Source organism: Rhea americana, unplaced genomic scaffold (assembly GCF_003343005.1).
Source record: "Rhea americana isolate MKP2758 unplaced genomic scaffold, rheAme1 scaffold_35, whole genome shotgun sequence".
NCBI lineage: Eukaryota > Metazoa > Chordata > Aves > Rheiformes > Rheidae > Rhea > Rhea americana.
Window position 1 is genome coordinate 2926540 of NW_028186479.1, and position 20675 is coordinate 2947214.

Here is a 20675-nt window from a genome sequence, read left to right on the forward strand (position 1 = left end):
GGCGCTCCTGAGCCTGGCCAGCAGGACGAAGGGAATTCAGATCACTAGCAGGGACAACGATGAGGCAATCAAAGACTAAGAACAGGAGCCGTTTTTTCTCCTAATTGAAAAAAAAAATGAAGTGCCCCCTAAGCAAGGGCTCTGGCTGCAGTATGACTGTTTCTGGGGTTGGCAGCAAGATTGCCCAGGCACAGGCACAGCCCAGGTCAGCTGGGGCTGTACATCCTTCGTTTAGCACCGACAGGAGAGCAAAAAGGCGAGAAGCTGGGAACCAGRTTCTCCAGAAATTAGACTTGGGGGGTGTTCTTTTTTCCTTTCTCCTCCTCATACCATTCACCCTCCACCTGCTTCGCCGCAGAGACGAGCGCCAGCCGCGGGAAGCAGCAGTGCCCGCGGTGGCAACGCGAGGGCAGGGCGCATCCCAGCCGCAGCGGTCCAAGCAGAGATACGGTCCTACCACGGGCAACRCAGGAGCACAGCGCACCTGGAAGCGCCCGCCTCCAGCGAGACGGCTTTTCTAAGACGAAAGGCCTAATATCCACGTCCTGCGGCCAGACACTGCGCTCACTACCRGGGGCGGCGCAGGGCGCTCGGGAATGCTCCAAACACGCTGAAGAGCAAACAGCAAATTACCGCAGTGACCTTCAATGTAAGTGTCTTTAACAGACACAGCAGGTAAGATATTAAAAACTCAACTCAGCTCTTTCGGCTGCAGTATCACCTAGAAGTAAAAAAATTAGATATTTGACCTTAGAAAGACCAAAAGTGCAATCTCCCAGTGCTGTAAGTGGTGCAAATATGATAAAGCAGTATTTGCAGGCTTCAGCGTTTTTCTTTTTCCTTAAACACCTGAATAAACACATTTTTAACAAAGTGCTATCTCACTTAAAATTAGATTCTAATTAGTGAGCTGAAGTCTCAAGAATAAAGGAAAGGTTYGAAATATCCCTACTGTGATATTACTTTTATTACTAACAGGTGTCTGTTAATTTTATACGCTGCCATTTGCAGAGCCCACATGCAAAATGTAACTGAAGTWCCACCAAGACTGTAGCTATACAGCCACGTCTGAACCGAGCTGCATGCTCTCTTCGTGAACAGGAAGCCCAAATGACACTAAAGGAGAACATTCGTATTTGCTACTAGAATATGAATTCATGACCTAGCTTGCCTAGTTTTAATTTTGAAGAATTAAAGGCACAAAAACTTAAACTCTAATTGTTATTTTAGAGAGTACTGACTACTTTTGACATCTACTTGTATCATTTCACCGTATGTAACCAATCTTCAAAAATGCTTGCTAAAAATATACAGGCTATTTTTCTTCCTTTGCTCCTCTATTTATTTTTTTAAAATAATTTAAAAATAATTTAAACAGATGAAATGATGTAGAAGACTGCACCATTTTCAGTAATGTTTCCTCCTCTCACATTAAAGAATTCTCCTAGAAACTGCAGATTCCTTAAAAAAAAAAAGAAAAAAGAAAAAAAAGAAAAGAAAAGAAAAAGGAAAACCCTACAGGCAACTATTATGCAAGGAACCAGTTATATACTCTGGGAGGAAAAAATGTATTTAGTAGTCTAGCGCACTGTTGGAAAAAATCCCAGAGAAGAGCGACTGTKTGATAAGCAGGTTCAGACTTTTGAAGTCCCCCCTTGAAAGGTCCTCAGCACCAGTCATTGCTACCTTTCATTAAGGCAACAGTCCTGCTCCCTTCCGCGACGCCTCGGCCCCCACGAAAGGATGCGACGACGACGGCGCCGCAGCGTTTTGCCTCTCTGACTGCTCCACGGCCCTCGCTGACGCTGTAGCTTTGAGTATTGATTTTCCAGTCCCCCCTATTGACAAAACGCACAGAGGAGGCTGGAGATCAACGAACGGCCGAAGGGGCGCGTGAAGTTTAACGCCTCCCCCTGACCGTTCGGCCGTCAATACAAATGACAAATGGTCATGAACGGCTTGGGGCAGTTTCCTAATTTATCGGGAAATAACGTAGGGCGCCATCCGCCGCAGATTCACACAGGAAAACGCGAGATGCTACAGCTGCGCTCTCACCAGCTCCGAAATCTTCCAACTGCGCTTCACTGTGTATTTTACAATAACTAGACCCATCTGCTAAGTTAAGTAATGACATGTGGCATACGGGAAACGTTCTGAAACCACCGGGCTAAAAACATTAACATAAAAGTTAGTATGAGGGAAATATTTTACTAACTCCAGTTGTACACAGCAGTCAGTCTTTGGGGCTGGTAAGTTAAAAGGTCAGTAATGCATCGGGAATAGAAATTATTCATTACATAATCTATTTTATACATACATATTTAAAAAAAAATGAATGGAGAATGTCAGAATAACTGTTCACTGCTTTCACTTAGCTTTACACTGGAAAATGCACTAAACCTTTTCCCTACCTACCAAATCTTTCAAAGGTTGATTTTAAATTTTAATTTATAGGAGCCTACACCTYGCTCGTTTTTAAAACATTTAAAATAGCAGCAGTAAAAACACAACACATAACTAGCCACTTGCTTATACAAAGCAATCCACCTAAAAATACCTGAATGTTCTCTACAAAATCAACCAGTGAATCAAGGCCAAACTTTTTGCTGGATTATGCTGCTTTGGAGCAAAAAGCAATAGCACTAAAGGAACACATAGAGTCCACACTGAGGTGAGTTCAACACAGCTTTTTCCACTGAAGCATCCTACACTACAACAACCAGCATTTGTCCGATGATTCTTTGGATCACGTAGAAAACATTAAATGTTTACTTTAACCCTCCCATCCCTTGTCAATATAAATCCTAATATAATTCTATTCATTACACCTTCTTTCACTCCCTCACTCTCTCATTACTATATAATTAACTTCAACCAGAATTAGGGACTGTGCATGCAACATCAACTCTTCTGTGCAAAAATCATCTTTCCTGTTCAGAGCAGCTTTCTCTTGAGTAAACTCAACCCTGACTACTCTGAGAAGTGCTTTTTGTCATATAGTAAACAAAAAGCTACTGTATTTCATTTGTAAATCAGATTTAGTCCTCCCATAGCCACAGATGAAGGGCCAGCATTAAAAAAAAAAAAACCCTTTCACATGGATTTCCAGCAGTATCTTCCCACTCTACAACTGATATTTACTTTGAACTAATAAACCAAAATCATAGAAAGACAAAAAAAACTTTCTCATTTTGAGGTGCAACATGCACCAAATATTGTAAAATTAGGACACTGAACTATATCATTGATAAGACAGGACCGTAGTGTCCTTAAATCTCATAATTATTTACACTCTTACAGAAGTCTTTGTACCTTCCAAGTCCTTCCTATTTCAGCAGATCTACTTGTCCTTCTGACAACAAAGCATAAAAAAAGCAACATGCCCAATACATCCAAGGACACAGTGACAATTCAAAAAAATAAGTTTCTGAAACACCACAGAAATTCCTTACGCTGTATCAGTCCAAAAATTTACTACTACTCCACATAAATAGCCAACTGCAATACAGCAAGCTTCATTCAACTGCTAGCCATACAAAAATACCTAGTAGAAAGCAAAGTTTCTAAATACATCACTGCTGCCTGTATTCAATACTTAAGTCACAGCAAAGTTACAAGCTCAAACAAAATCACTCTGTGAAATGTCTGTTAAATAAACCAAGGCATTTCTTAGTTTAGCTGTCCGCTAGTCTGCCTGGAATGGGTATTTCTCCCACATACATCAAATCACACTGAATGAAGACACAGTGCAATGAAACTACTATGCTACCACCAGAATGACTTGAATAAAGTCTCAGGGTGGGCATAGATACATCACAAGTGTTAAGGGAACTTCTCTTTCACGTGGCATATTGCCAAATCTAAAATTCATACTGATCTAGTAAAAAGTCAAAGGCAGCAGCATATATGAAGCAACCTCTATAGCTCATTTTAAGCACTTGCCAGTGTCACTAAACAAGGAGTCACCAGGAGCAAAAAAGAAGCTGACTGTTTTTTTGGGGGCGGTGTCGGGGGAAGGGGAGGCAGGATAAAATATCAATAGAGCATTACGAGTTAGGTCATCCAATACACAGTARCAAAACAACAACAAAAATCAGAGATTTCTATGATTCATGAGATGTCAGTTTGTCTCTTATCAAGAGCAGGCTCAGTCATACTTGCATCATGCCGGAGAACCTCGCTTAACCTGGTTTTAACAGCTTCTAATRAGGAGATCCCACAGACTCTCCAACCAACATTATTGTCAGAAAGTTTCTCCTAGTAGCTAAGCTTAAGTTTCTACCTATCTTAACTACCTCTTTGTATCCTTTCCAATTAATACCATGTCTTTAATCAGCGTAGCCTTTGCCAGGCTAACTCAGCCCATTTGAAATGCTGCATTGCGTAMAGTGTCCTTAAATACCAAGAAAATCCTCCAAATGATATTTCAAGTTAAAGAGATATTAGGCTCTGTGTTACCTTTGCATACTTTTTCACATTATAAATCCAGGGTTCAGCAATATATTCCCCAGTATTTATGCTGACTTCAGTTTATTATGAATTTATATTTATATAATGGATGAGAGAAGTGTTTACAGTAGTTTTTAATTTTTGCATAGCTTGACAAATCTACCCAAATGCAAATTTTTTCTGGAACTAATATAGAACATTTATATACACACACACACACATATATATATTCGGACAAAGTATAGTTTCAAGTGAAAAAATTGCACTGTCAAGAAATCTTTGTAAACCAATGCTGTCACTTTTAAGCTGCACATTTGCAAGTTATAAACAAAGATTCAGTGGAAGGAACTTCCCACTCCTATTTCCAGTTCTTAACACAACTGAAGTGCATGGGCGACTCTAGAGTTTCTCCATCGCTTCACAGAAGTGCTGCTGCCATGAGACCACATGTTCCAGCAATATTTATGTGAAACAAATATATATATATATACATATGCAAGTGACAACTATTAATTGGTAAGCCCAAACTTCCTCCCCAAATCCCCATCATAGAGACAGCAGCAAACCTCGCAATTAAAGGTTTACCATTAGAGACAGACCCCAAAGCCCGTCTCTACTCCTGGGATCCCTCCCAGAGGATCTCCCTTTGCCCATCCAAAAAGGAGGGACAGTGCGGGGGGGGGAAGAAGAATTTGTTCTCACAAACACACATTAAACAATCTTTGGGCTACGGATGCAGTTAATTCCTATACTCGTCATCTCACAAAACTAGGACATAGCAGGACTTTGAAGTCTTAAATAATCCCCACAGTAGAAACCCTCAATCCCAGGGAATTGTGTGCGCCAGCAGCAAGAAAAAGAAATTGCCTTATTCCTGCATAATTATAAAGTGAGTTTGCACTTCATTTTATTTCCATGAAACAGYTCCATTCACTGTCAAATCTAGTGCTAGAAATGGGTATTTACTGGAAAAAACACAGCAAGAGAAACCAACTGCTCAGGTTTGAAGCAGCACAGAGACAGGAGGATCCGTTTCCCTTCTGGCTCTGACACTTCCTTCCCAAYTCCTGTAACTCTGTATTCAAAGCAGAATATCAAAATCAGAGGGAGAATGAAACAGCAGTGCTGTTACAGGCTTTAGTATCAATAAATCAAACAATATCAAATCCGGTGACAAGGAAGTTTCAAGACTCATGCGTTCGCAGTTACAAAAGAGGGAAGGTATGGGCACGAGGRAAGAAGCCACTGCAGCCCTTTTCCACTGCTTGTTCTTTAGTTCTGCCTAGTAGAGATAGCAGAACATCTCTAAATAAATCTCYGTATGTTATGGGATACCAAATTTTCTTTAAAAATCACAGTAAGTGCTTTGTTTTTCATAGTAACCAAAACCAATTCACTGCTTCTCGTTCTACTTTTCTTACTGGTTAAAACAAGTATTTACTGTGTTTTCCTTGTGCTTCTGTGATTATTTACTAAGAGCACAGCCTTAAAATTAGCTAAGACAAAACACTGAAAACCATACACAGGAAATTATCCTGAAACGGCAGAAGAGATTAAGTTGTTTAGGAAGAGTAAGTCAATTTATTAGCAGTCAGCAGCCACACTGGTCCAGATCATCCATTAGTAATTTGTCACAGTTCCCCGGATTTCTGAATTCATATTGAGCAATGATTTATCACAAAGGAGGTRGTGTATGATATAACAAATCATGATTTTTATCTCACCTACATGACCTGCTATAAAGCTGGAGATAATACATTAATTCCACAAACTACAGAAACTGCCAGTCTTCACAGAAGCTATGAAAAAAGAACAAGAGGCTTAAGTACAAACATGTAACTTTTCTATTACTTTGCAGCAATCGTGATACTGCTCCATACTGACTTGGGTATAATTTTAACATCAACAATCAAAACTATTAAAAACATTCTTACAGGATACACTGTCAGTATCCATTTAGTATTAYAATTTAACACACTACTACACTTCAGATATAATTAAGTCTCAAATATGCGTGCTCATCTTTACACGTGTAGTGTCTCTCATACACATGCAGACAGAACAACAACAAAATCTGAACAGTTACACAAGCCCTACAGTTTTAATTCCAAGTTTCACAAAAACAAATGCCATGAGGTTCAAATAAAAAGTCAGAGGGAGAGCAAGTAAATAACTGTATGGATTTCTGCTGTACTGACACCCACAATATTTTCCTCAAAAAATAAAATAAAAGCRTATTTCTTACCTTCACCTACCATAGAAACACCTATTGACATGCCCATAAACTTGCTTTTGGTCCATACGTGAGCGTTCACGCACATTTTCTTCTCTTTGCACTCACAGTAAAAGCAAGATACCGGTGGATGATGGGACACTTGCTCAGCCACAAACCTCAGCTTGTAGCACGCGGACTGCTCCTGGCCAAGCTCCTTGGCTGGGTCCTTAGAAACCGCCCCGTTAGTTCTGAACGGTTTCACTTTGTCCGTAGGCACGTCCCAGGAGCAATGAAAGGTTTCGCCAATTATGGGGTTATAGGGCTTCTTGGCAACGGCTCCCTTGCGGCCTTCGTGAAAAGCTGTGAGATAATACTCCACAAAGCAGATAATTCTTTCCTCGGGGGTGGCTCCAGCTGCAATTGACAAAAACAGGTCTGGATGGGCCATGAAATTTGCATACATCTCCAGCAGGGATCTTTTCTCCAAAATAAATGTTGGAAGCACTACCTGTATGCAAAGCAGACAAAGGCAGATATGATTGCCCCGTGATCRCACCACGGCCAGGGAAGGGGTTGGGGAGGGGGGGGGAACAGTCAGGACAGCTGCAATTCTGGCTTAGCCAACTTTCAGGAGAGCATGTTTGCCTCCCCTCTGCCCCAGCGATTGCAGTTTGTTTGCAGTGTAAATAATGAGCCAAGGGAAAAAAAAAAAAAAATCAACAGCCCTCATAGCTGCGCACGCTGCTTCCTATTTCATTACGATTCTCAACAGCGCATCGCGCAACAGGGATGTGCTGTTCTGCTCACGTGGAAGTTCTCCTTTTCCTCTCCCCGCGGTTCACAAACAAGCCATTGTTCGACTTCTCCTGTTTACAGAGCACACGAGCGTACTTTGATGTGAATTAATTCAGTTCTAACATCAACAAACCCAACRGGTCTATTAATCCTCTCAAAAAGGGAAGGGAGTCCTCCCAAATCACTAGAAGACGGGCATTTTTGTAAACAAACACATCCCTAACCCCCCACTGGTGGAGAACATATGGGTACATCTACCCTTTACAGCAAACAACCAGGCTCCCTGTTTTGCTCCCGATCACTCATGTGTATGTACTGGGTCACTCCCACGTGTGAACCAAGCCAATGAGGCCCAACCCAGRCAAGTGTCAGGGGTGTTTCTGAGGATAAAAATCAGCCCCAGGGCATTTTACAAGAGACCCAAGGGAGTAAAATGCTCCGGGTTCAGTTCCCTCTGCCCTGTACTGTCCCCCTGGTCAAAGTCTCTGCCACCCCCATGCTCTCCTGTCCCCTTGGTGTCATACCACACCACACTACTGTGGTGGGCCACAGCACACCTTCACCTTATTTCTGACTTGCTGAAACAAATAAAAAGCACCCAAACCCTTACGTTTATGTCCTAGGGCTACGGAGGCCCAGAGGAAAGCCAGGATTGAGCCTCAGGCAGTCTAAACTGCAGGGGGCCAACCCCAAGCAACCTGGATTCAATCTCTGCAGCGGTTCATCTAGCAAAGCAGATGTCAAAGTCACCCACCTAGGAACAATGCTTTGTTAAAAGTTTTCAGTAAAACGTCATGGAGTGCACCGAAAGATAAGAAAGGGCTGCACAACCTGGAAGAATTTCTTTCTCCCCACTCGTTCTCTCGCCCAGCACCCCAACCCTCTGCAGCCTGCGTAGGGCCGCTGCAGGGGAGCGCCGAGGTCCCTCCTGCAAAGACAAGGAACAGGTGTGTCCTTGACAGACAAAAATCTACCCAGAATCAAGTGTCTCAATGATGCCCCATGCAGAACAACTGCCATACTCTATTAAAAAYGGTCACAGAGAAATGTGTGACTAGGCTCACATAAAAAAAAAATCTTTTACTTTCCTCTCTTCACCTCCCCTMTTTCTTCTCTTTAGTCCTTCACTGCATTTACTCTTTCTCCTTTCCCAAAAGTGAGAGCTATTTACAGCAGGTAAGGAATCRTCCTTGAAACTTAAATTTGCTTTTCCCAATTCTGAGTCAGACCAAAGAACAGTTTCATCCTTCCAGATCCAATGGATAATGAAGCTAATGAAAAAGAAGGTATCAATTTTTATTGAAAGTTTAACTCTTTAAAAGTAAGAAATACTCCCACCCTCCCCAGTCACAATAGTCCAAACTCAATCAGTGTATCTACACAGCAAGTTAGCATATTGCAAGTGTGTAAAAACAGATCATCATTCAGTTTGGTAACACACATACCTGCTATAGACATAAAACGTGTGTGTGTGTATATATACCTAACACATGTACACACACATAGTGTTTCATAGATGAATAATTTTTTACAAATGTAGATATAAATCAAGCAGAATTGTTCCCATTATATTCCCCTGATTCTGTAAGCCCCGAGGACTCTGCYTGGTTTCTCTTGCTAACCTTGGCGTTAATCTTTCAACTTGCTGCATATATTTGCATCTCTGCATCTGAATGGAGCCTCCTGAAAACGGAGGATTCAAATGTCACACTGTGCATGGCAAACTGTTCAGTGCTAATGAGAGGCTAGAGTACTCGTGCTGGAGTGATAGAGGAGAAACTGAGGGCACTGTCTTTTAGAAAGTGAAATTTAAAACTTTGGAAGGAAAAGTAGAAAGTTAGTAGATTGTCTTAKGGTATTTTTAGCTTTTGAAGTAACTCCATTTTGATCTTACTTGCAACATTCTCATTCTGACAAAATATTTATTGTCTGATACAATTAAAAAATCAATTTAGCATTACTAACATTCAAAAAAAGATCTCATTTTAACATAAACCGAACACTTACAGAGCGGGTTATCACAGGGGAAACCAGCAGCAGAACATAGGAGGAAAAAAAGAAAAAACAGCATGCAGCTGTGTTTAGAAAYACAAGAAGTGGCTATGAGTTCACTACACAGACTTCAAGCAAGCAAGGTAGAGAAGCTTATTTCAGTAAACTCTGCTCCACATCTCTCTATATGCCCAAGTGGCTACCTGTATAAATACTGGCTATTATTAGCACTACACTTTGCACACTGATGACGACCCTCTGAGCTCTGCCTTTCAGCCAGCTCCCAATCCACCTCACTGTCCACTCATCTAACCCACACTTCCTGCGCTTGCCTTCGAGAACGCCACGGGAGACAGTGYCMAAAGTCTTGCTGAAGTCAAGGTACACAATGTCCACTGCTCTCCCCTCATCTACCCAGCCAGKCATTCCATCACAGAAGGCGATCAGTTTGGTTAAGCAGGATTTCCCCTTGGTGAATCCACGCTGCCTACCCCTGATCATCATCTTATCCTCCATCTGCTGAGAGGTGACATCCAGGATCAGGATGAGCTGTTCCATCCCCTTTCCAGAGATGGAGGTGAGGCTGACTGTCCTGTGGCTCCCTGGGTCCTCCCTCCTTGCTGTTTTTTTTAAGACTGGAGTGACACTGGCTTTCTTCCAGAAGTGATTTTGTGATTTATCATCTCACGCCTGTGGGTCCTGAGGGCCTCATGTCAGTAATGTCAGTAAGCAAAGTTAATTAAAAAAAAAAAGAAAAAAGCAGCCAGCTGTCTTGCAATTTTTCTTAATCCCCAAAATGGTCAGAAAAGTGATGTGCACATGTGGCATGTCTCATTAATACTCATCACATGTGTATTCATGCATCACAGAGACTACAGATGTATCTAACTTAGCCATATGCCTGTACCTCTTTTCAGACCGTGTGTATAATACAGCCATATTCATGCCTGCTAATATTTTGATGAATATTATCAAATCTATAGCATGCCATTACTCTCAAAATCTATGATCTAGGAACAACGTACAAGAAATAGATTAACACACATTTACCTTCCTTTTTTCTTGCAAGTATTTACACTTTCTTTATTTACATTAACTGTGTGTCTTTGGGATTTCTGTCCCCTCTGCTGTGACAAAAAGATGACACTGGATAGCAGGGGAGAAACGAAGACAGAATATTTTTAAAACACACACACACAGAGAATTTTAGCCTAGCTTAAACATTATGAACCCAAAGAGCCTCAATAAACCAAAATAGAAAAAAGGAAGAGTATGAAAAATTGCAGAATGTAAAAAACAAAGATGAACTGTACATATCCCTGTACATACTAAGTGATAGGTATAAATTACTCACAAATGAAATGCTGAAATTTTTGTTCTATTCAGAAATAAATATTAATTGCAGTGCAGCTATTCAATAGTTACACTTAGCAATAGATCACAGGACTGTTTAGTCTTAAAAATGCAAGTGTTTTTAAATACTGTTAGTTGTTTCAGAGGAAGCAGAAGAGACTATATTGAGAAAGCTTTATTTTGTAAGAAAGTAATAATAAAAATAAATTTTGATTAATGTGTAAGATCAAAAGGAAAGCAGAGGTAACTCTTCAGAGTATAAAAATGCCAATGAAAAGAATCTCTTGCACAAGCAACTTTATACTCAAGTGCAATCCTCCAATCATCCCAAACCATTTTTATTTTTGGAAGTCACAGTAAGTTATATTTGGAGGGAGGGAGGGGGCGACAGTTTTTTTTGTTTGCTTGTTTATAGGAAGAAAATCTTTGTGCAAAGAAAAGGTATTCCATATCTTTAGAAAAATCCACTTGATTTAGAGAGCCACATGAGAACATACCACAGGAATGTGAGACTACTTAAGAGGATGAATTTCCCATTTCTCGAACATCTACATAATTTTCAAAACTCTAAGGGCTTATGGAAATCTCTCAGACACTATATCCCCCCTCTCCATTCACATCAGCATGGGTAAACTGATACGGTTCCAGGACAAGAAGGATGCACAGAAGGTTGTACTGTCCAGCTGCCTAACAGACAAGAAGTGTGATGCACTGAGGACTATAGCTTCTTTACTGTAACATATTTTTGAAGCTGCCAAGTAATTAATGGAATCCAAGTGTCAAAGCAGTAACTCAAGCACTTATCTCCTTCATCCTTGCACGCTAAATGCACCCTGACTTAACATATATCTGGGATACATACAGAACATACAGTCACGTTGAATGACTTGCAAGAAAAGGAAACAGAAATTCATCCTTATTTTTTGTAGCATCTGCTGTAGTCACTTCATGTGAAAGCTTGCAGAGTAGGAGAGAGCCCTTCACAGCTCTCTGGAACCACATTTTCATAAAGGATCAAACTTGCAAGAGCCTTCAACAGTTCAGATTTTCTACAAAGGCAAAATATGCTCACACTAATTACACACACACACACACACACACAAAGAAGAACGAACAATTATAAAAGAGAGATAGTGTCTATACCCTGGTAAGGTCCATGCCAAGTTTGAGCTGAGAGATGAGATGGAGAATTACACTACGTTGATCATCCATGACTCCTAAATCCTCCTCTTCATTATCTTCAGTATCTGTCATTTCATCTTCAACTAGGATCAACTCGGAAGCTGAATGCTGAAATGAAAACAAACATCACCATCTGGACCAAAAAGACGTAATATGATTTTTTTCCCCATTGTATTTGTTTAAAAATGAAGCTGGCTCAAGGGAAACAAAGACGGCTCCTCTTAAAAATAAACAAATAAATAAATCCAGTGATGGGTTCTGTAGAGCAATTTTATTCTATCCTCAAAACAAGGGGGATAAGAAATATCAGATATTAATTTATGCAATCTTATATTTGTGTTGTAGTGACGAAGGCAGAATCAAAGCATTTTACAATAATTACCCTTTTATTTATTAAATACATAATTGAAAATCAGTCTTCGGGTGTTTGTTTCACAAATCTCTGCAGAATATATTCATAACTTATAGTGAGATATTGCATGAGTGAATTTCACACTATCTTCCTCCGTTCCAACTTCAAAAGTTACAAATCTAACTAAGCCTTAAAAAGAACGTTAACTGAAGCTCACTGACCACCACAGTCAAGACCACTAACTGAAGGAGATAAACAGAAGACTGAAATTAAAGTATATAACCTCAAAAATAAAAAGATACWWWGTATCTTTTTATTTTATACTGGCAATGCCATGAATCTTCATGACATTTGCAATATTATACTGCTTGTAATTCAGAGTGCAACAATGATAGCACTGACCATTTTCCAGACATACTAACTGAAGATCAAGAGACAAGCATCATGCCATCTCCCTTGAAGAGGAACTTGACAGCAGAGAAGGATAACGATCTGTGATACTTTATTTCGTCTCAGGGATTACAATATATTAATAATAATATTCTAAACAGGTGGTAATTACTTTGTTCAGTTTTAATTTGAAATTCACAGCCTTCAGTAGTCCATTAGAACTATAAGCCTTCCAGATACATATTCAGAAAAGGGTTTTAGCTTGTTTGCTTTGGACAGAAATCGTTGGGCTACAGCGCTAGCAAATTTACAGCCCAGCGCTTCGTTATTCCCCAGAGATACCACGCTGTAAACGAGACAACACGACCTGCAAAAGTTTGTATTCCTTCATGCCGAAGAGYGGCATTTCTGCAGAAAAAGCTCATTCATTATATGAGAAATTTTTCAGCTCACTGCGAAAGACCGCCACTGAAAAGTTTCATTAAAAATAGCCGACATTCAGAATTAGGTTTCAAAAAAACCTTTCTGAACAATCACATTAGTGGTCCCTCAAGTGAACAGCAGCTTGCTTACATAAGGAGATTGATCGTTTCGGAAATTTAGTAACATAGAGATGTTTCCAAGATGTGAATTAAGCTTCACCCCCCTCCAAACAACTACATATTTAGCGAGTTATCTCTCAGAATAAATTGCTATTAGACTCCTAAGCTTGGGTTGGCAAAGTTCAAGGACATTTAAATGGTGCTTTGCAACTACCTTACYTAGAAAGTTGTATACACAGATTGCATAAAACAGAATCTGGTGAGCTGCAGCCTCYGTATCTCGGAGCTTTTCAAAAGGACAAACCCATGCTCTCTTCTTCCCTTCCCATTCCCTCAAAAAACACGTAGCGTGAGACCCCCTCTCCTCCCAGCACGCGCCGCGTTGTTACCCAACTGATGCCGTACTGACAAGCTCAATCAACAAAACCTGACAACCTCGCACAGAACTACCGGTCCGAGAAACAGCAATCTCYGCAGCCCAGCTCTGTGGTACAGGCTGCGTTTCACCGCGAGGAACCGTGCAAAAAGAGCAGGGCAACTTACAGCAGACGTTTCCACCGGGGCTTTCCCTCTGATCCAGCTTGACCTCATTGAGAGCCCTGAGCTACTGAATACGCACTGCTGCTTCTGCTACTGCCATCAGCCGAGCCGGCGGCGAACGAGCTCCGGCAGGAATTAATACTGCTAGAAACACGCAAGGGAACCTCCCTCCTCATTCACTCCCCCCCCTTTTTTTTTCTTTTTCTTTCTTTTCTTTTTTTTTTTTTAATTCCCAGCAAGTTTGAGCGTGTGCCAGATGCCAAGCTGCTCCTTACGTTTCCAGCCACGTGACACTGGATCAGCGAGCTTAACTGCAAATAGCTCCAATTGGAAAAACGCTGCTGCTGCTTCCCAGAGGATATCCTGGGGAGCTGCTCTCGGGTTTTGGGGGGTTTTGTTCTGGGAAGAGGATTTGGGGGGAAGGARGGGGGTTATTAGCTTCTCCAAACAGCCCATGGGCTAACAGCCTGGCAGGRAAAGCAGAACACACTCAAAGTTCACTTGTGTGTGCGCGTGTGTATGGCCCTTGAAAGCTTGTTGCCTGCTGGTGTTGTAAGTGAACAGGCAATAGCTATGTAACCTTTAGTTTTTAACAGCTTCAGTAAATAAGGAAATTACAAATCAGCTGGGTTAGAGACTAAGCTAATGAGCAAAACAAAATACTGAGAACTTTCTTTTTCTCCTGACRACTACACCTTCACTCAAGGACAGAAACCCCTATTTCTTGCTTGCTAAAATAGATACTAAGTTTCCATGCCTTTTAAAGCATTACTAAGAGAGAAAAAAAAAAAAAGAAAAAAAAAAAAAAAAACACGCAACTGCCGGTCATTGCTTCCCTGAAAAATGAATACACAGGAGGGAGCAACAGTATAAACTGTTTATTGCAAAGGTGAATAGTTTCTGTATTGTTTTAGATGAAGGACCTTCTGCTTCCCATAGAGCTTAACAAATACACTGTGACATTAGGATCATGCAYGTTTAATGACCATTCTGCAATAAAGCCCGTAAGTTTGCTCACCTTCACTTTTCTCTATTTTTAAGAACACGTGCAAAGACACCAACACACCCACAATCCTACTCTCTACTGCTGGAGTTTTCAACACACTAGTGGGGCATGCAGAAAAACCTCAGCTGCCTGCATCTCTTCTCACTGTCCAAGAAAGTAAGAACTTAAATAACCAACTAACATGACAGGAAACAAAGAGTAGTTATCTTTAAACAACATTCTTTACAAATTTTCCTCACTTCCCATTAGCTGTTAAAGGTAATTATACCTTTAAAGGTACCTGAATTACCTGTTAAGTGTGTAGAAAATAACTATTTCTGTTTTCAGAAATGCAGATCTTCTCAAAAAAAAAAAAAAAGAACAAAACCATGTAATCACCATATAATACATATGAACATACACCAGAAAATAAAAAGCTACTYTATTTTTAAAATGTCACAGAAATCAAGTTCTTAATTCTTTATCTTTCAACAGAAATAGTATGTAGTTTAGTATAAACCTATGCATAACAATCCAGTAGAATGCAAGAGATTATGTTGAGTGATTATCCCTTATGGCAGCTTTTCTAAATTATTAGAGACAGACATACAAGTTGTCTTTTTTCCCCTGTAAGAATATAACTGCAAAGCTGAATTAGGAAGGCAGTGATTTGCTCCGCTCCTCCGCAGCCAGAGTACCCCGTAAAGTCATTGAGCTGCGCAGCTCAGCCGGGGAAAGAACGACCCAGCCAGGTTTGGATGCTAACCCTGAGTCAGTCAAATACAGAAGCAGTTCCACAGATCACATCAAACAGGGGGCTTATATTTAAAGGCATTTTAATCAAACTCAGCTTTCAAACACAAGAGTTTCCAGAAAAACCTGTACGGAAACAGCAGATCATTTCTAGGAATCCTATTTAAGGGGTTTTAAGCTTTCTACTTCCATTTCAAGGATCAGAGTTCAAAAGCAGAAGACACGAAAACACACTCTGGAATAGAATCATTTTGAACAATTTGCTTCAACAGAATTGAGACCAATTAATTTAGAGAGGTCATCTGCTAGGATAAGAATCTGAAGTTACAGTCAAGCAGCTTTCACCAGGAAAAAAAAAAATCTTTAACAGACAAAATTTCTAAGTGAAAGAAAGTGCTTTTCAAAAACCATTTTACACTCAAAAACACCCTCAGGAAAAAAAAAATAAAACACAAACCTTAAAGGAAATAATTGAGTTAAAAACTACGTTCCTGTCCAAAGGCACAACTCCCCTGTTCTTCCAAAGCCTCTCTCATAAGTTTAAACTTTTCAAATTTTAATTGTTGTTCCACAACTGAATTTTTAGACAGCAAAACTAGCTCAGAAGTAAGGCTTAGGGCCCAGTTTTCAAACATATTTCATGTGTTCATGAGTCGTATCAGGGAACAGCACTATCTACYGCGACACGGATCGCCTTAGCTCATTTCTTTGTTCTGGGGGAGAGAAAGGAATACACTCCTCCAGAGTAATAAGCAGTCATAAACACAGGGAGGGCGTATACAGGACTCACAAGGCAATCCTGGATTATAATTGGGCCAAAATATTTTAAGAATTTGTGTTAAGGCATGGAAGAGTTAATAAGTAGTATAAAAAGGCCTGCAGTCATAAGGAACAGAATGAATCTTACCAGCTTCTGGTATGCAGAAAGATATTATTTAAAAACATTCCAAGGGGAGTAGTCCTAAGAAGTCTTTCCATATTCAAAGAAAGACTGGAATGATTGTACAAAATTTTACTGGATTATACTTCTGCAGTGAGAGAAAGATGAAATAAATGAGTTGCAGCACTTGTTCAGAAGCAACATTAAATATAATCAGCATTTTCAGAGTAGGGAAGAATTGCCACATTTTATRTAGTCAGCTGATTACAATTAGTCCTACTAYTGCACATAAAAGTCAAAGGCTTCATTTTGATTTTAAGATTCCTTTCATTAATGATACAGGTTTGCAAGCATGATTTACGCTTGCACTTGCACAACTTGACAGCTTGCAAACAGGTTTTCTGTGGGTGTAAGATTAAATATAACTCTATGGAAGGCCAGAGAGCTTCAGCACATTTACACTAAAGTGATAAGTTAGCCCCGTACATTTTTTACCACTCTCCATCCCAGAATTAGAATTCTCTTTATACAGTAGATACATTAGTAATACCTCAAAAGTAATAATATATAGAATGAGCTGTTAACTTCTTGCAGGGCTCATCACTCTTAACAAAATCAACAAAACTGCACAGATTTTGCATGCATCTTCTCTTCTCCAGCATGTACACCTTCCAAATATTTAACCGTATTTATTGACAGCTGTGGCAGACTCCTGAAAGAGTAACATGGGAGCACACAGTACCCCTTCCCTTATCAGCAGTGATGTGAATCTCCAGTGTAGCTTGTCCAGTAGGTTGAATACATTAAATTATTTTACATGTGGACTAACTTACTAGCTTGCTGTGAAATAAAGAAGTGTTTCCACAGAGGAAATAGAGAACTGCTGCCGAGATTAATCTCAGTCTCGAAATGAAATACCAAACAAAAAATCTCAAATACACCCTTGCTTCAAATTTGCTTGTAAAGACAGAAATCATGATGACATATGCAGTTCTCCTCTTAACTCACAAGTGTACTTATCATTAACACATTAACAAACTTAAGCTTAATCATAAACCTTATTACAAACCGTACACTCCAACTTCACTCTGAGAAAGGTCTCTTAAAATCAGCAGAAGTAGCTGCTGCTCAATGTACTTGAACTTCAGTGCTATTTCATAGAGGCTGATTCCTCTACTAAGTCCATCAGWAGCTTTTACTCTAATTGCTAAGAAAAGTTTTGCCACAGTATCAACATGCAAAAAAAAATCTACCTCAAGAAAAACCAACCAACCTTTCCCTAGTATTCAATCGTTATAGCTTAAATATAGCATCAATGAACCAAAATTAGAGTTAAGATAAACTTTAAAATACCAAAGTAGGTAACAGAGCATTGCAATCAGAAGAGGATTTTATAATTAAAAAAATAAAAAGCAAGCAAGCCATAGCTTATACACAGTAAGTGAGCAAGCTATAACTTACACAGAAGAGCAGCATGTCAKAAAAATTACCTCTTCCTCTTTGCTCCACTATAATCACCTACATCTAGTTCCAATTGACAGAACACTTAGTTCCTCCTTCACCCAACTACATGAACGTAGAAGGGTGCAAAAGGCAGATTTTCTACTTATCTAACTGCATGAAAACTAAGATTATTAAATTACACATACCAAGAAAAATAATCTGGCTATATCTATCTGGATAGATAAGTGACTGCTGCCATCCAGTTGGAACAGGGGGAAAAGGAAGAGGAAGGTTTGAAGCCTCTCCACAACCCTAGGTACATGGTTCATCATTGATGGTAAAAGCACAGATTATTTGGAACAAAAAGCTTGTATCAGAAAAGAACACTACCAAAGGSCCTAGAAAATAATTTCTTACCAAGTCTGTCATACATGTTTGACAATGCARGGCTTCAGTGAAAATAAAGCTCTTCAAAATAGTTTTCAAAATGATTGAAACAAATCTCAGTRGATAAATTACACACATCTTGGGTGTGTTGGGTTTTGGGGTTTTTTGGTTTGTTTGTTTTTAGTTTCTTGGTGTGGGGGGGATTAGTTTTGGGATTTTTTTTTCTTTTTTTTTTTGGAAATTAGAATGTGCTAAGCACACTTAGATGCTTAGAAAATCTCTCCAGCTAGGAAGAAGTGCAAGGATCAAAGTGTGGCAATGTGGACAATCTCTGAATACCACAGGAGACAACTGGATACAACGTGTAATAGCTGAGCAATTTACTGAACACACTAATAACTTGCTCTCCTGAGTGGGCCCTTCACTGCAAAGGCTGTAAGCAAAGTCATTTTGTAGAAATACATCTTAAAACTGAGTAAATGCAGATAAACTGACAGGTACAGATGATACAAGCCAAGAAAAATAATCAGTATACCCAWATGGTGGCAGATAGGTCAGCAATCTTTTTCCCTCACCCAAAAAACAGACTGCCAGGCACCTGAAGGCCAGAACTTCAGCTGGATATTCCGTATTTTAGGAGCTTCACTGACACTACTTTAGTTAATGTTTTGGAGCAGTATCTCTGGAGATAGAGTTTTTTTATACATAAAGTACAAGCTCAGAAAAATTCCCTCTCCAAAACTGCAGTTGTATTTTAACTCTGACCTATGACCACATTTACTGCTAAAACACAACAGTATAGCAGGGACGAGAACMAGGCAAGGGGAGAGATTTAAGAAAAAGGGTTGTCTCACGGCTTAAAGAAGAGAAAAAGGCATGTGTGGCATGAGACACATAATATCTATGTTTATGCTACAGTGTAGCCTGTATAATTGTAACTAGCAATTATTTTTTCTTAAGAAAAAAAGCAATTGTTAATGACACAGCATCCTTTTGAACACAGGGACCCTCACCAGGGTTAGTTATGACATTTTAATCTTGTTACACACCAAGTCATGTGTTTTGGACAACCCTTTCTCCAATATGAACATAATCATCTTTGTAAGAAAATTCCTCTTGCAAGTTTTGATTTCATAAACTCAATTCTGAAAAGCAGCTAATTCTCAAGTACAGATTCCACAGCAAAAGGTGATCAGATACCAGCATTTGACACCTCAGGGAGGATCTGTACTTTCAAATGCTTCTGCTGGCTATAGCTATAGCACAATGAAATGGTTTCAGCATCTCCTGCCTTCTCTTCAGGAGAGCATTACCTATCTAAGTATTCTTTAAATAATCTCAAATTTCTCCAGTTAAATTGATTACTTCCAGTATGGTATCACATAAAACACTGTACTGAAGCCCAATAGTAATACACTTTTAGCACCAAGTGCCCTCAAATAAGCAAGACCACCTACTCTCCATGAAACACATCTGAGTTCAGAGCCAGGGCTCAGTAAAAGAYGACTCACTACCCTTGCTCCAATCCCTTAAAGCCATTCTACATCTCCAATACAGGCTGCTTTCCCAGGCCCACATCCCACTCAAGGAGCCTTCTCACCACCCTGGACATTTTACCCTGTTTCCCAGAGGAAACCACTAAGCCCACAGTGCCATAGGCGCAGACAGGTAAGAAAGGAAGGATATCTGTCAGGGGGATTCAGTCGCTTTAGAAACACAGCTCCTACCTTGCTCTCTCATTGCTTCCCTTCTTCCTACCCACTGCAGCCCAAAGCTGCAGCATCCACACATCTTGTGAGCATCTTTCATGGAATGAGAGCTACTGAATTACAGCACTGTTTAATATGAGTGCTAACACACAAGGAGACTTTGCAGCACTGCATATAYTCAGTAAGAATTGGGAACAAGCTTTTTTCATCACTAGTATCATCAGAGAAGAAGAAAGGGAACAGCAACATGAGATTAGGGGAAAAAAAAAAGCTTAAAGAGAAAAACCCCATGGACTTGTCCTAAATTGAAGCAAAAAAGTCTTAAAGCCAAGCATAAATCACAATGGTAAATTTTATGCTAACCTAGGCAAACAAAAATAATTCAGTATTACACAATAAACAATTTTAACAAAGTCTATTCCTAACGCAACAGAYACCAACGCAGAAAACTTTCCTGAAAGATGTTCAGTTTTTTGTGAATCATTTTTTTTAAATGGCCATACATGTAGCATCTGTTATCAAAGACAAATTACTCAGAATTTTATAAGCTTACAAACCTCACAGTGCAGTAGCACAGATTCCTATCACCAGCCAGGCTGGATTTGGGGGATTCTGAGGGGTCAGGGAGTCACACACCTACAACCTCTAAGGAGCCCAAGACAAAAGACTGCACTGAGCTGCGGGTCAGTGTGGGAGACTAAGAGCAGT

General features: G+C 39.9%; 1 protein-coding gene across 1 annotated transcript in view; it reads right to left on the reverse strand.

The window, feature by feature from the left end:
* The window catches only part of OSBPL10 (oxysterol binding protein like 10), a 146108-nt gene that overhangs the window by 12217 nt on the left and 113216 nt on the right, over positions 1-20675 (reverse strand). Inside the window, exons 8-9 of the mRNA XM_085311800.1 lie at positions 11948-12094; positions 6695-7172 (exon numbers count right to left, since the gene is read on the reverse strand). Of these exons, the coding sequence (XP_085167926.1) occupies positions 6695-7172; positions 11948-12094 (625 nt within the window). The remainder of the gene's footprint in view (positions 1-6694; positions 7173-11947; positions 12095-20675) is intronic.